The sequence below is a fragment of the Gobio gobio genome, assembly GCF_949357685.1.
Source record: "Gobio gobio genome assembly, chromosome: 22".
In the NCBI taxonomy this organism is placed as follows: Eukaryota; Metazoa; Chordata; class Actinopteri; order Cypriniformes; family Gobionidae; genus Gobio; species Gobio gobio.
In genome coordinates this window covers 3,398,232-3,412,469 of record NC_137118.1, presented here as the reverse complement: position 1 = coordinate 3,412,469, position 14,238 = coordinate 3,398,232, and the positions used below count along the sequence as shown (strand labels likewise).

General features: G+C 39.3%; 2 protein-coding genes across 4 annotated transcripts in view; both read right to left on the bottom strand.

Moving 5' to 3' along the window:
• uvrag (UV radiation resistance associated gene) overlaps positions 1-2,999 on the bottom strand; it is a 240,914-nt gene extending 237,915 nt beyond the window's left edge. The window contains exon 1 of the mRNA XM_079804580.1: positions 2,662-2,999. Coding sequence (XP_079660706.1) covers positions 2,662-2,766 — 105 coding nt within the window. The 5' untranslated portion in view covers positions 2,767-2,999. The remainder of the gene's footprint in view (positions 1-2,661) is intronic.
• Positions 3,000-5,868: 2,869 nt separating this feature from the next.
• Positions 5,869-14,238, bottom strand: part of dgat2 (diacylglycerol O-acyltransferase 2) — a 37,412-nt gene continuing 29,042 nt past the window's right edge. Inside the window, exons 7-9 of one of the 3 annotated variants that reach the window (XR_013815573.1) lie at positions 12,813-13,015; positions 9,178-9,436; positions 5,875-8,732 (exon numbers count right to left, since the gene is read on the bottom strand). Coding sequence is in view for 1 of the 3 variants with exons in the window: in XM_079804577.1 (XP_079660703.1) it covers positions 9,282-9,436; positions 12,813-13,015 (358 nt within the window). In the remaining 2 variants the exon portion in view is untranslated. Of the gene's footprint in view, positions 9,437-12,812; positions 13,016-14,238 lie in introns of all 3 variants that reach the window. The other 2 variants (XR_013815574.1, XM_079804577.1) reach the window with 2 other exon arrangements.

The window sequence follows — 14,238 nt, the reverse complement described above, 5'->3', positions numbered from 1 at the left end:
ATTAATATTTAATAGTTTCTCTCGTTTTGGCATGTGTTCATAATTTCTTTGTGTGACAGCCTGGCCAAAAATGATGTCGCACAATTTGGCATTATCACAAATAAAACAATTGACTCAAATTAAGCACAACTACGCAATAACAGGGTAATAGGGTAAAAAAAAAAAAAAATACAATTGTGAAAATGTGATTTAAAAAAACTCCAGGTTTGTTGAGCTTGTTTGTAAGTCTGCCAAATTTGATCAAAAGTTTTGATTATAGTAATAATGATAATAAATTACTACTACTGTAAAATGATTACTCCTAAATTACAATATTAAGCAAAATACTGTAATATTTAACTGTAAAACAAACAATGATTTAAGAAAAACCGTATAATAATGATTTTATTGTGTAGTACAACTGTTAAAAATACAATTTAGTCTTAATTTAAGTCATCTAGTGCTTATTTTGGCGGTTTCTCTTTTATTGACAACAGGCTTTATAAGGTTTCTTTACAAGTTGGTGCTTGTTTGGTGTATTTTGCGTTTGATAATCACACTAATATAATGTAATTAATCATATAACCCTGCATGAAACCCTCAAAACACATACAGCTCATCAAGAATATGTCTATATCTGCATTTTACAGCATCAATATTGCTTATATAAAGTGCAGCATGACATGGGAATGTACTAATGTCACTATTAGAATATGCAGTTTAAATATTAAGAATTTAAATGTTATATGATGCATTATATTCAGGGCGAGTTCTTCCTGCAAGAAACCGCTCATAACTCCAGCCCATGTTTGCAGCATTAAGTAATGCAACATTTCCCCGCACAGAATGCCAAGTCATCAACTGACACTGCTTAACAGGAAAGCCTGCGATCCCCAAAACACTTCCCGGGAACCCGTGATGTGATTAAACCCACGATTGCTGCAGGACATGACTATCATTCCACACGCACTCTCGGTCAGGGCAGATTCAGGGCATGCATGTGCACTGTGTGTATTACAACACTGCACTATTGCAACTGTTGCAACACACACAATCACAACTACTCTCTAATCTCAAGTGTTACATCAACAATACGCTATGTGCACATTTTTGCCTGAATTTTTTTTAAATCCTTAAAGGCACAATATGTAATTTTCGCCTTGATTGGGCAGAGCTATTCTGCTTCTTCCGCTTGTGTGTGTGTGTGTGTGTGTAACGCAGCTCTGTTTGATCATATCACACACATCTGAGTGTGTTAAAGTGATGTTATAATGCGACTCTGCGCTACTATGAGACACTTGTTCACACTGCAGTGAGCGAGATCATATTAGGCGGTAAAACATGTAAAACATGTTACACGCGGTAAATCAACAACACCAGATTTACACAATAAGACCAACTGTGTTGAGCTGGAGAACAATCATTAGTTTCTGTCCATCAATGATACAAACAGTGTCTAATAAAACACATCAGATATTAAAGCAGCTTTGGCGTTTCCATGGTTTCAAAAATAAAACCGGAGGGTAACGCGGGTGTGATGTCATTGATATGCGACGCACGGGCCGTGTCCTGGTTAAAAAATAATAATAATTTCTCTGGATTTAAACATTCTTGGAAACATTTGGGATAATTTAAGCACACAAGTCAACAAAATATGTAACACTGTTCTAGTGGAAATTTTTAATCCAAAAAAACGTACATATTGCGCCTTTAATTGCAGTCTTTAGAAGACAGCCTGGCCAAAAATGTTGCACAATTTGGCATTATCACAAATAAAACAATTTACTCAAATTAAGCACAACAAGTCTTCAACACGTTTTTTATAATAATTGAATAAAGGGTAAAAAAAAACAATACAATTGTGAAAATGTGATTTTAAAAAAACTCCAGGTTTGTTGAGCTTGTTTGTAAGTCTGCCAAATTTGATCAAAAGTTTTGATTATAGTAATAATGATAATAATAAATTACTACTACTGTAAAAGTATTACTACTAAATTACAATATTAATACAGATACAGATATTAAAGCGGATTTGGTGTTTCCATGGTTTCAAAAATAAAACCGGAGGGTAACGATGATCAAAGGTTTAATTATTTATCTGGATTTAAACATTCTTGGAAACATTTGGGATAATTTAAGCACACAAGTCAACAAAATACATAACACATTTCTAGTGGATATTTTTATCCAAAAAAACTTACATGTTGCGCCTTTAATTGCAGTCTTTTTACTAAAACAACTGTTTTCTTGTTGATAAACCATTTCAGTGTCAATAATAAACTGTGACATGAAACCAAACAAGGGTTTTCTTTGTAAAGCAGTGTGTGCCAATGAGAAATGATGCTGTCAGTGCACTTGAGATCAGCACCACTGCCAGTTTCAGGCTCTTTTGAGCATGCATAATAAATATTAGGACGTTTGTGTTTGAGTTTAGAGCACACCGTGACACTGTGCAAGTATATTTCTGCTATTTAAGCAAGCCAGTGCAACAGACACACATATGCATACACATATGTATTATTGCAAACCCCATAAGTGTTGACCAGAGCTTGACTGGACATCGAGGCCCGGTGTTATGATCATCCGGTGACATGTGACACATGCACGAGATGATCCGCTAGATATTCAACACGCGCGTGCACGTGGAGCATATGTCTGGATGGTGAGATGCTGCAGGTGTACCTGTTGTGATGTGAGCTCCACATGCAGGACTCTGGAGGAAACTGCCCCGGGGTTACTGACAGATCCAGCGGACACTGAGAGATCCCGACCGGCGATGGAGTTCATCCTTCTACGGTACCGCAGGCGATAGCCTCATTCAGCCGTACAAACTCAGCCCCATCGGCGAGAAACTCCCGGCACGAAGGTGTCAGATCCCGAGCTTTCTTCCTAAACGTGCAGATTTGTATTATAATGTACATTAAGCGCACAAAACACAGCTACTGGCGGCATAAACAAAGTAAGTCCTGCCTAGGAAGCCATTACCGCGACCTTGATCGGCAAACCCTCGCTTCGCGCCTATTGGCTGAGGACGCTGTCAATAAAACTGACACTCGGTGACGTAAATGAATACTCTACGCTGATTGGTGTAGAGCGTGTCAATCAAAAGGAAAAGGGCGGGAGGAGGCCTTTAGAAACTCGTGCTGTCGTACAAATATGAGGAAGTGAGGGGCCGTGTTTGAGTAACGTGATCCCGGTATTGGATTATTCTCCCGTTAATGTAATATCTGGGTGAGCTGCATTGACACGAGCATAACATATATAATGTGTAATAAACGGGCAGTTCCACATAGCCTGCGCTAAATAAAGAGATTTTTAATCAATTGTTACTATTATTAATAATCAATATATAATTATTATTATTATTATTAATAGTATTGTTATTATTATATGAAGTATAAGTATCCATGAAGCACAAGAGGACGCCATTGCCCAACTTTACATTAAAAAATAATGTCAATTTGCTATGAAAATGAACATAAACATGAAATAAAAAGTGAAGCATTGCCCATGTAATTTAAATAAATATCATATTATTGATACAAATATTTTAAAGGATTTTGCACACGCAAGAAAGTGACCTAGTTAAAGGGACAGTTCACCCAAAAATGAAAAAAATTATCTAAAATGTACTCGCCCTCAAGTTGTTCCAAATCTGTATTAATTTATTTCTTCTACACACTAAAAAATGCTGTGTTAAAACAACCCAATTGCTGGGTTAGTCCATTTTCAACCCAACTTGGGTTGTTTTTAACCCAGCATTTTTAGAGTGTAATAATTGGCAAAATTTTCATAATAATATCTATAATTTCCTACACTCTAAAAAATGCTGGGTTAAAAACAACCCAAGTTGGGTTGAAAATGGACAAACCCATGCAGTGAATGGGTCGTTTTAACCCAGCGGTTGGGTTAAATGTTTGCTTAAAACAACCCAATTGCTGGGTTTGTCCATTTTCAACCCAACTTGGGTTGTTTTTAACCCAGCATTTTTTAGAGTGTAGAAATATTGATATGTAATTTCTTTCCCTATACACTTGTTATGTCTCCAAAATGCCGGATAAACATGATTTAAGTCCTGGCGTCTCTACAGTGGACATTTATGAAATCAATGCCCTGTTTTGTAACAGAAAGTCATATTTTGATTAGAAACCCAATAATATTTTCCTGAGATGTTGATTTATAAGAAACAATTTGAAAATGAATCCGATTTAAATTATAATTACAAAATATGATCATATTTCCATAAGAGTGCTAAACATTAATGTCAGACGTTTTTAAAGACCAAGAAGAAGTTGTTGTCCTGGTGAAACCTCCAAACATGTGGTATCTCTGCAAAGCCCCAAATATGCTCTTTACAGGACATCCGACTGTGACATGTGACATGAATTCAGAGAAATTCTCTGAAATATAATGTCCACTACAGTGGACAAAAGTCTATTCCTGGGTCCCACACGTCGATCATGCTTCTAGACCAATCAGAGGAGTGAGGAGGCGGGGCCTTCTTTTCGATTTCCCAGCGGCTGGCTTCCATCAATGCAGATGAGGAGGAGTTATTAGATCATTTGGACAGATTCATCTCAATAACTCTTTTGTAGAAAGAGATATCAAGATCATTTTCCCCCTGAGTACTGCCACCTAGTGGAATCAACAGAAACTTTCTGAAGACACAGACCAAAATCACAGATTTTCAAATAAAAAAAAATATGACTTTTTATGTGTTTATCATAAAATTGTGAATAAATACAATATAATATATGCAATATTCCACCTCTGTGTTAATATTTAGAGTGTTTTCTGTAAAATGAGACCATATCTGATCTGCTGCAGAGCTGAAGTGGTTAAACGAGACCATATCTAGATTTCTAGCTTCTCATAATTTTAAGAGCTCATGTGGTTTATATAGGCTACATTTGTTAAATAAATATTTTAACATGAGTAAACAATTAGTGACCCAGATAAATAATTCAATATGTTTCATTCATGACTGTGAGCCCCACCTCTCTATCAGCCAATCAGATAAGCACCTTAAACATACCCTGTTTTTTCTGTGAATGTGTTATTTGGTTTATTAAATGCATATTTGAATTTTATGGCTTGAATAGTGATTTGGTCGCAACAAATGGGAACAAAAAACAATGGGATTTATTTTTCATTCACCAATAAATGTTTAGGTTTCAGGTTTTTCAACTTTGTTTAAAGATGATTCTGAACTATGTTATGAAAGATATAATGAAATGTATTAATATACTTTATGCAATGTGTGGGTAAAATGGCCATACTTGGATTTTCCCATCCAATACACTGCATCTATACACTGCATCTAATTTGCATATTAATGTGTTCTTGGTGCAACATGTAAGGAAAATTGTGTAATAATGGGAGTAATAATTGGCAACATTTTCATAATAATATCTAATATTTCATAGAAATATTGATATGTAATTTATTTCCCAATTAAATGCATATTTGAATTCTTACGGCATTCATTATATTTCATTTGAATACACTCTAAAAAATGCTGGGTTAAAAACAACCCAAGTTGGGTTGAAAATGGGGTTGCAACAATAATTGCAAAATAGCAATTGGGTTGTTTTAACCCAACAATTGGGTTGTTTTAACCGAGCAGTTGGGTTGTTTTAACCACCATTTAACCCAACCACTGGGTTAAAACAACCCAATTGCTGGGTTTGTCCATTTCCAACCCAACTTGGGTTGTTTTTAACCCAGCATTTTTTAGAGAGTAGTGATTTGGTCACAGCCGTATTGATTCATTTAAAGACATTGACCCGTGGACTTTGGACTAATAATCTGGAACTGTTGCATGATTTGGGGTTACAGACAGGAATGAGAACCTTTGCTCTCATGTGTCAATCAAACACAGACAGCACACACTTTTCCATAAACGTTTATTCTGAAAATATACAAAAGTTTCATTCAAAGAATCAGGATTTCATGGACATAAATGAAGGCTGATATCAGAGACTATGCATTTATTGCATATATCCACAATTTAAAAGTCACAATCCTTGGTTAAATGTCAGCATGTAATTGCTTATTATCCACCAATCGAGAGCTGCAGATCCCCTGAATCCGTTTAAATACACAATCACTATAAACATGTTATTCTCTCAGGTCAAATATGATTGCATACATGAACATACATCTCGGCACTTGGTCAGTTCCTATTCAAAACTATAAAAAGGCTTGTTTGATTTGTATGGGATTAAATTCCCGCCAAAAGTATTGCGGCCACGGATCCAAAAAATAATCAACAATTTAAAAAACGTGTAAAATATATATATTGCACAAACTGAAAAAAATGCAAAATGTGGTCAAGGATCAAAATATAATAAGCATGAATCAAAAATTAAATCGCATTTAAATAAATAAAAGGCATGAATCAAACTTTAAAGGGTAACTAAACCCTAAAACGACTTTTTTTAGTTAATGATCTGCAAGACTTGGTGCTGTTCGTTGATTCGATGTTCTGACATTTGGGTATAAAGTGTTTTAATTCTACAGTATATGGTGTAAAACCGTCTGAGTGCTGCCCTCTTGAGGTTGAACGGTGGCTACTGCAGCTGAATTTTCCTATTGGACGTTGTTTGCTGGCTCTTCCAAAGAGGCGGGACGTGGGCGGAGCTGAGGTGACGACTAACAGACAGCAGACAAACGGCAATCCACCTGTCACTCAAAGTGGCCACGCCCTTAATTATGCAGAACTTTAAGGCTTTATATAATGTAAACGAATGAGTTATAAAAACATTCACCCCCTCACAGTCGTCATGAAGAGCAAAATTAACCGTAGAGACCAAAACCACAATTTGTCCCAGACTGTAAACATGTGTTCTTCTGCTGTAAAGGTCTGTTCACACCGGGACGATTTTCACACGCGTTTATCGCCGACATTTAATGCTAAACAAAGGGCGCTAATGTGAGTGTGCACACCGACGCGCAAAACACCAAGGGTAAAAGAGTCATTTAAAAAAAACGCCTTGGGTTCGTTTTTTTTTTATTTTGACGCGGCGCGTTAAAAACTGTCCGACCAATGAGATCGACGCTTTTGTTGACGAGCCTGGAGCTGTTGAAGTTACAGTAAAACACCACTTGGTGGCGCTCAAGTACAAAACAGTCTTGCCAAGCACACATTGATACGACGAAGAGGAAGTAAGTAGACAAACGCTGCGTCCCAATTCGCATACTATCCGTACTAAATAGTATTCGAAAAAATAATTAGTATGTCCCAAATCTTAGTATGTTGAAAAGAGTATTCCAAAGATTCCCGGATGGTTTACTATTTCCGGTCATAATTCGAAGTGCGGATCGATGCGCACTCTAACGGCTGATATTACCCACAACCCATTGCGAGATGGACGAGGATTCGATTAGAACTACAAACGCGGATAAAAAGTGTTAAAAAACTACAAACTTGACGGATATTTGAGTCCGATGGTTAAGTAGAGAGGATTAGATAAAGTGGTTTGAGTAAGCAATTATCAGTATTTAACCTGACGAAAAGATATTTCTTCAATGTTAGCCACATTATATTTCACCTGCAGCAGCTTTGAGAACTTTTGTAATGATACGTTTGGCCATTAACTTTGCAAACACATGAGAGGAGTCTCTGCATTAAAGACCCATGAATGGCAGATCAAAGTGCGACTAAGCTTCTCTCCGATACGGTAGGAAATTAAATAGTTAATTCCCCGTTCAGCCCCGCCCTCGGTTCGTCCCCTCGGTCTCCACTTTTCCAGCATTTTTCAAATTGCCAGTGGGTGGAGTTAGACTCTGATCAGGGGTTGAGTGACCCTTTAAACACATTAAAAATCATATATTGCACGAATCTTAAACGTATGTTTATGTGTTCTTAAAAATAATTGTCCTTGGTTTTATTACTCTGTACTTTTGTAGTCTTGTGCTGTTTTTCTCTGTGCTCTTCTTTCAACGTTCTGCGCTTGCTTTCCCAAATGTTGCACTTTAGTTTCATGTAAATTAGGGCGGGCTTAAGCGTCACCATTGGTCCACTAGTTCTAGATTGACAGCTCCTCCTCCAGCCAATCAATCAAACTCTCAACCAGTTTTGATTCATGCTTTTTTTTTAATGCACTTTTTGATTCATGCTTTGTGAATCCGTGACCACATCATTTTGCCTTATTTTTTTCAGTTTGTGCAATACAAGTGTTTTTTTTCAGATTTTTGACTCATTGTTATTTTTCGTTCCTTTTGAATACTTTTGGCAGGAATAGGATTTGGCATGCAAACACATGTCAAGTGTATGCTTTTCACACCTGATATTTGTAACTGGGACGAAATGTCATGTAAGAGTGCAACTTATATGCAAAATTAATACTTCTGTGGTAAATTATCGATAGTGTTACAGAAAAATGACCAGCATTCATTAGTACTCTGATCACACATTTACAGGGCTTCATCACCATCTTCAACTTCACTTGTTTTCATCTTCACGCTATGATCAAATGGGATCAAAAGCAACACATCTTTGTCTTTCATTCCAACTTATAAATCACAATATTCCTTTTTTGGTTAGTTTCTATACAACGTAAGACTCTTTGGTTAAACTTTGGCTTTTAGTAAGGCAAAACTCCCGATAATTGCATTGCTTGTGCATTAAAAATAATATAAAGGGGCAACACTTTTATCTAGTACAGCGTTTAAATTAAATCTTTATACATTACTTGTAATATATTGTAATATATCGAGGAATATACATCCATAGATATCCATAATAAAGGCTAGATGTCTTCCGGCGGAGTCTCTAACGTCCTCACCGGCGGCCATCTTGTCACAGGCAAGCTTTCTGGCGGGCTCTGATGTAAGGCGAGTGATCTGAACACAAATACTCTTATCTCGCTGAAATCTAGACGGATTTACAAATGGTTTGATTTCTTACAAACGTTATTAACGTGGCTATAATTCTGGATGAAAATTGAGCAAGTTATGGTCATTTAAAAAGTAAACGCACCATTAAAACACAATGTTAGGAGTGAGCGAGCTGACTGTGACAAAATGGCCGCCAGGTGTGGATGTCGACCTCCATTGGCCAGTAGCGCGGACGAGACATCTAGCCTTTATTATGCATATCTATGTATACATCCACCAGCTGAGAAATCTTATTGTGGATGGCCACCCAGTGGCGATGAGCAGAAGTGACTAGATTCCCAGCATCCCATAAAGTACAGGATATTTCAGTACGGTTTGCAGTAGTGAATGAACAGAAACCAGCATTGACTTCTCTCAGGTTGTGTTCTTTGATAGTAATTCCTGTTCCTTGACGTGTTCTCTCACTGAATGAGAAGGAAGTCGCTCTCATTTAGACCAAAGCGAGTCTTGTTATTGTCGAAGAGAGACTTGAGGGACCTGATGTACATGGCGTGGTACATATCTATGACATCCTGACCTGGTGCCTCGATTTTGGGAACTGTGATGGGTTCACCAACTGTAGAAGAGAGAAGCGTTTTTTATAAAGTTCATCCACAGATCATTAAACTCTAGTTAAACTGAGATCAGGTCAACAAATGTCTAAATTTTAACCATTAATGAGCTTCTGATGTCAGCAAATATCGACCGTGAGCTGGAAGAGCCGTTCTAGCAACACTGAGGCTGTCCTTGAACTGGCTATTTTTAGGTGTTTCATTATAACCCATGGCCGTTTAAAGTAAAATATCTTTATACATTCAGGATTTAAAGGATATAGACTTATTACATTGATTTAAATACCAGCATGACAGCTGTGAATAATATACAGTCTTGCTCAAAAGTGTGAAATATTCTGTCAAAGTGTGAATTTTAACTAAATAAGAGGGATCGTACAAAACGCATGTTATTTATTTATGTATTACTGTCCTGAATAAGATATTTTACATGAAAGATGTTTATATATAGACAAAACATAGCAGGATTTATAAAAATGACCCCATTCAGAAGTTTATGATGATCGTTCCCCGATGATCCGCGGTTGTGTGTGTGTGTGTGTGTGTGTGTGTGTGTCGTTCCCTGATGATCCGCGGCTGTGTGTGTTAGAGTGTGTGTGTGTGTGTGTGTGTGTCGTTCCCTGATGATCCGCGGCTGTGTGTGTTAGTGTGTGTGAGTGTGTTGTTCCCTGATGATCCGCGAATGTGTGTGTGTGTGTGTGTGTGTGTGTGTGTCGTTCCCTGATGATCCGCGGCTGTGTGTGTTAGTGTGTGTGTGTGTGTGTTGTTCCCTGATGATCCGCGATTGTGTGTGTGTGTGTGTGTGTGTCGTTCCCTGATGATCCGCGGTTGTGTGTGTGTGTTTGTGTGTGTGTGTTTCTGTGAGTGTGTGTGTCGTTCCCTGATGATCCATGGCTGTGTGTGTGTGTGTGTGTGTGTGTGTGTGTGTGTGTGTCAGTGTGTGTGTCGTTCCCTGATGATCCATGGCTGTGTGTGTTAGTGTGTGTGTGTGTGTGTGGGTGTGAGTGTGTGTGTCGTTCCCTGATGATCCATGGCTGTGTGTGTTAGTGTGTGTGTGTGTGTGTGTTTGTGTGAGTGCGTGTATGTGTGTGTGTGTGTGTGTGTGTGTGTGTGTGTGTGTGTGTCGTTCCCTGATGATCCACGGCTGTGTGTGTGTGTGTGTGTGTGTGTGTGTGTGTGTGTGTGTGTGTCTGTGTGTGAGAGAGTATGTGTGTCGTTCCCTGATGATCCACGGCTGTGTGTGTGTGTGTGTGTGTGTGTGTGTGTGTGAGTATGTGTGTCGTTCCCTGATGATCCACGGCTGTGTGTGTGTGTGTGTGTGTGTGTGTGTGTGTGTGTGTGTGTGTGTGTGTGTGTGTGTGTGAGTATGTGTGTCGTTCCCTGATGATCCACGGCTGTGTGTGTGTGTGTGTGTGTGAGTATGTGTGTCGTTCCCTGATGATCCACGGCTGTGGGCATGTTTTTGTGAAATATCAGGACACAAATGTGTATAATGACATGGGTATTACAAAAAGAGGGTGAAATATGAGGACGTTCCCCATGTCCTCACTTTTCAAAATGCTTATAAATCAAACAGAATGAGTTTTTTTTCACAGAAAGTGAACTGCACAGTCTCCTGTGAGGGGTAGGTTTAGGGGCAGTGTGTGTGTGTGTGTGTGTGTGTGTGTGTGTGTGTGTGTGTGTGTGTGTGTGTGTGTGTGTGTGTGTGTGTGTGTGTGTGTGTGTGTGTGTGTGATGGGTAGGTTTAGGGGCAGTGTGTGTGTGTGTGTGTGTGTGTGTGTGTGTGTGTGTGTGTGTGTGTGTGTGTGTGTGTGTGTGTGTGTGTGTGTGTGTGTGTGTGGGCATGTTTTCGTGAAATATCAGGACACAAATGTGTATAATGACATGGGTATGACACAGGTATTACAAAAAGAGGGTGAAATATGAGGACGTTCCCCATGTCCTCACTTTTCAAAATGCTTATAAATCATACAGAACAAGTTTTTTTTCACAGAAAGTAAACTGCACAGTCTCCTGTGATGGGTAGGTTTAGGGGCAGGGGCAGTGTAAGGGGATAGAAAATACGGTTTGTACGGTATAAAAACCATTACGCCTATGGAATGTCCTCACATTTCACAAAAACAAACGTGTGTGTGTGTGTGTGAGTGTGTGTCGTTCCCTGATGATCCACGGCTGTGTGTGTGTGTGTGAGTGAGTGTGTGTTGTTCCCTGATGATCCACGGCTGTGTGTGTGAGTGTGTGTATCGTTCCCTGATGATCCACGGCTGTGTGTGTGAGTGTGTGTGTCGTTCCCTGATGATCCACGGCTGTGTGTGTGTGTGTGTGTGTGTGTGTGTGTGTGTGTGTGTGTGTGTGTGTGTGGATCATTGGGGAATGACACACACTCACACACACACACACACACAGCCGTGTATCATCAGAGAATGACACACACACACACACACACACAGCCGTGGATCATCAGGTAACGACACACACACACAGCCGTGGATCATCAGGGAATGACACTCACACTCACACACACACACACACACACTCAGCCGTGGATAATCAGGGAAAGACACACACACTCACACTCACACACACACACACACAGCCGCGGATCATCAGGGAAACACACACACACACACACACACACACAGCCGTGGATCATCAGGTAACGACACACACACACTCACACACACACACAGCCGCGGATCATCAGGGAAACACACACACACACACACACACACAGCCGTGGATCATCAGGTAACGACACACACACACTCACACACACACACACACAGCCGCGGATCATCAGGGAAACACACACACACACACACAGCCGTGGATCATCAGGTAACGACACACACACTCACACACACACACACACACACACTCAGCCGTGGATCATCACGGGGACGACACACACACTCACACTCACACACACACACTCACACACACACACACACACACAGCCGTGGATCATCAGGTAACGACACACACACTCACACACACACACACACTCAGCCGTGGATCATCACGGGGACGACACACACACTCACACTCACACACACTCACACACACACACACACAGCCGTGGATCATCAGGGAACGACACAGGATTAAGAATCAAGGGGTCATAAACATCTGAACGGGTCATTTTTGTAAATTCAGCTTTTATTTAAGCATCTTTTATGTAAAATATCTTATTCAGGACAGTAATAAATAAAAAATAACATGCATTTTGAAAAGAAATTTCACATTTTCACAGATTCTGCAAGACTGAATAAATATGATATATGTTATTTACTCTATCAAACTCTATTAAATTGAGCAAAGGCTAACATCACAGCCTTGATAACCCAGACCAACAGACCCTAAACATGTGAGGTTACTCACCCACAGTGGTGATGGGTTTGCAGTACGGGACGAAGCCCCAGGACTCCGGGAAGAACAGCCCACAGCCGTGGAACAGACACGGGGCGAAGCCCAACATCTTCTGGAGCCTCTTCTGGACCACACGCCACCAGGAAGCATCCTCGAAGATCAGCTGCTTGTAGACCTCGTTCTCACCAAACGAGTAGACGGGCACCAGATCAGCCCTGAAAAGTTATCATAATGACAAAGAAATACACATTTTAGTTAGGGCTGGGCAAAAAAATTGGTTTTTCGATTAATCGTTTTTTTTTTTCCAATGTGGTCGATTCAAAATCAATTCTCAAGGCCAAGAATCGATTTTTTCCCCCGGGGGTTTCCAGTCGATCCTGCCCGGTATCACATATTGTCAATGTTAAGATCAAATCGAATGGCAATCGCCTTTAAGGAAGGCACGCAAATAACAGAGATAGTGACGAAATATAATGCATCATCCGGGGCACGAATCAAAGCTCAGCCCTGGAGGAAAAAGCCTCCATAAAAATGGACAGAGTCTGAATAATGACGGTCGGCTAAATCGCAAGAAATGCTTGTCCTTTACTGAAAATTGCTGAAAATCATTCAATATCCTTTTTATGTTTTAGAATAAGTGTATCAAAATATCCATAAAAACACAATTGTATTGTATTTAACATAATTGTATGCATTTGAAATATAGAGACGGGTTCTGTTTTAATGTAGGCCTACTCGAGTGTACCTAAAATAAAAAGAGTTTAATATACAGGCTTGTGGCTCTTCATTTCTTTTTAATTACCCACTTGTAAACTCATGTTCACTGTTCTTTTTTATAAATATAGTAGGCTATTTGAATTAAATCCTATGGAAGGATATCGCGGACAATTTTCAAAAGGAATTGCAAATGGTATTTGCAATTGCGTTTTCAATTTGTGGACGCATAATATGTGACACAATCCAAAAGCAATTGCAAATCGCTCATTACCATTTGCATTTTCGTTTACGCAAACGCACAATGACTGCCAAATTTCAAATGGAAAAGCAAAGTCTGTTTGCAATTGCATTTCCAATGTCTTGCAAGTTATGACCCTGCCATTTTGGAATAGCAATAGCAAATCACCTATTTGCTCTTTTATTTCCTTCGTGTCCTGCCACAACCTGCACAAAATTCAAATGGAATCGCAATCCTCTTTGCGTTTGCATTTCCGATGCCTAACACAGTCAACTGTCAATCAGGCTTGAGGGCGGGGTTTATTGATGTAGTCGGAAAGTAGGCCACGCCCTCAAGTGGTGGAAAACCAAGGACTTTTTCATCATTATTCATTCCTAAGAACATGGGGAGAAATATCCAATGTGTCTATTTAGCAAAAACAACAAAAAAGTCATAAAACTACTGTGTAGTTTTTTGCACTTCAAACAAAGCCAAATACCTGGA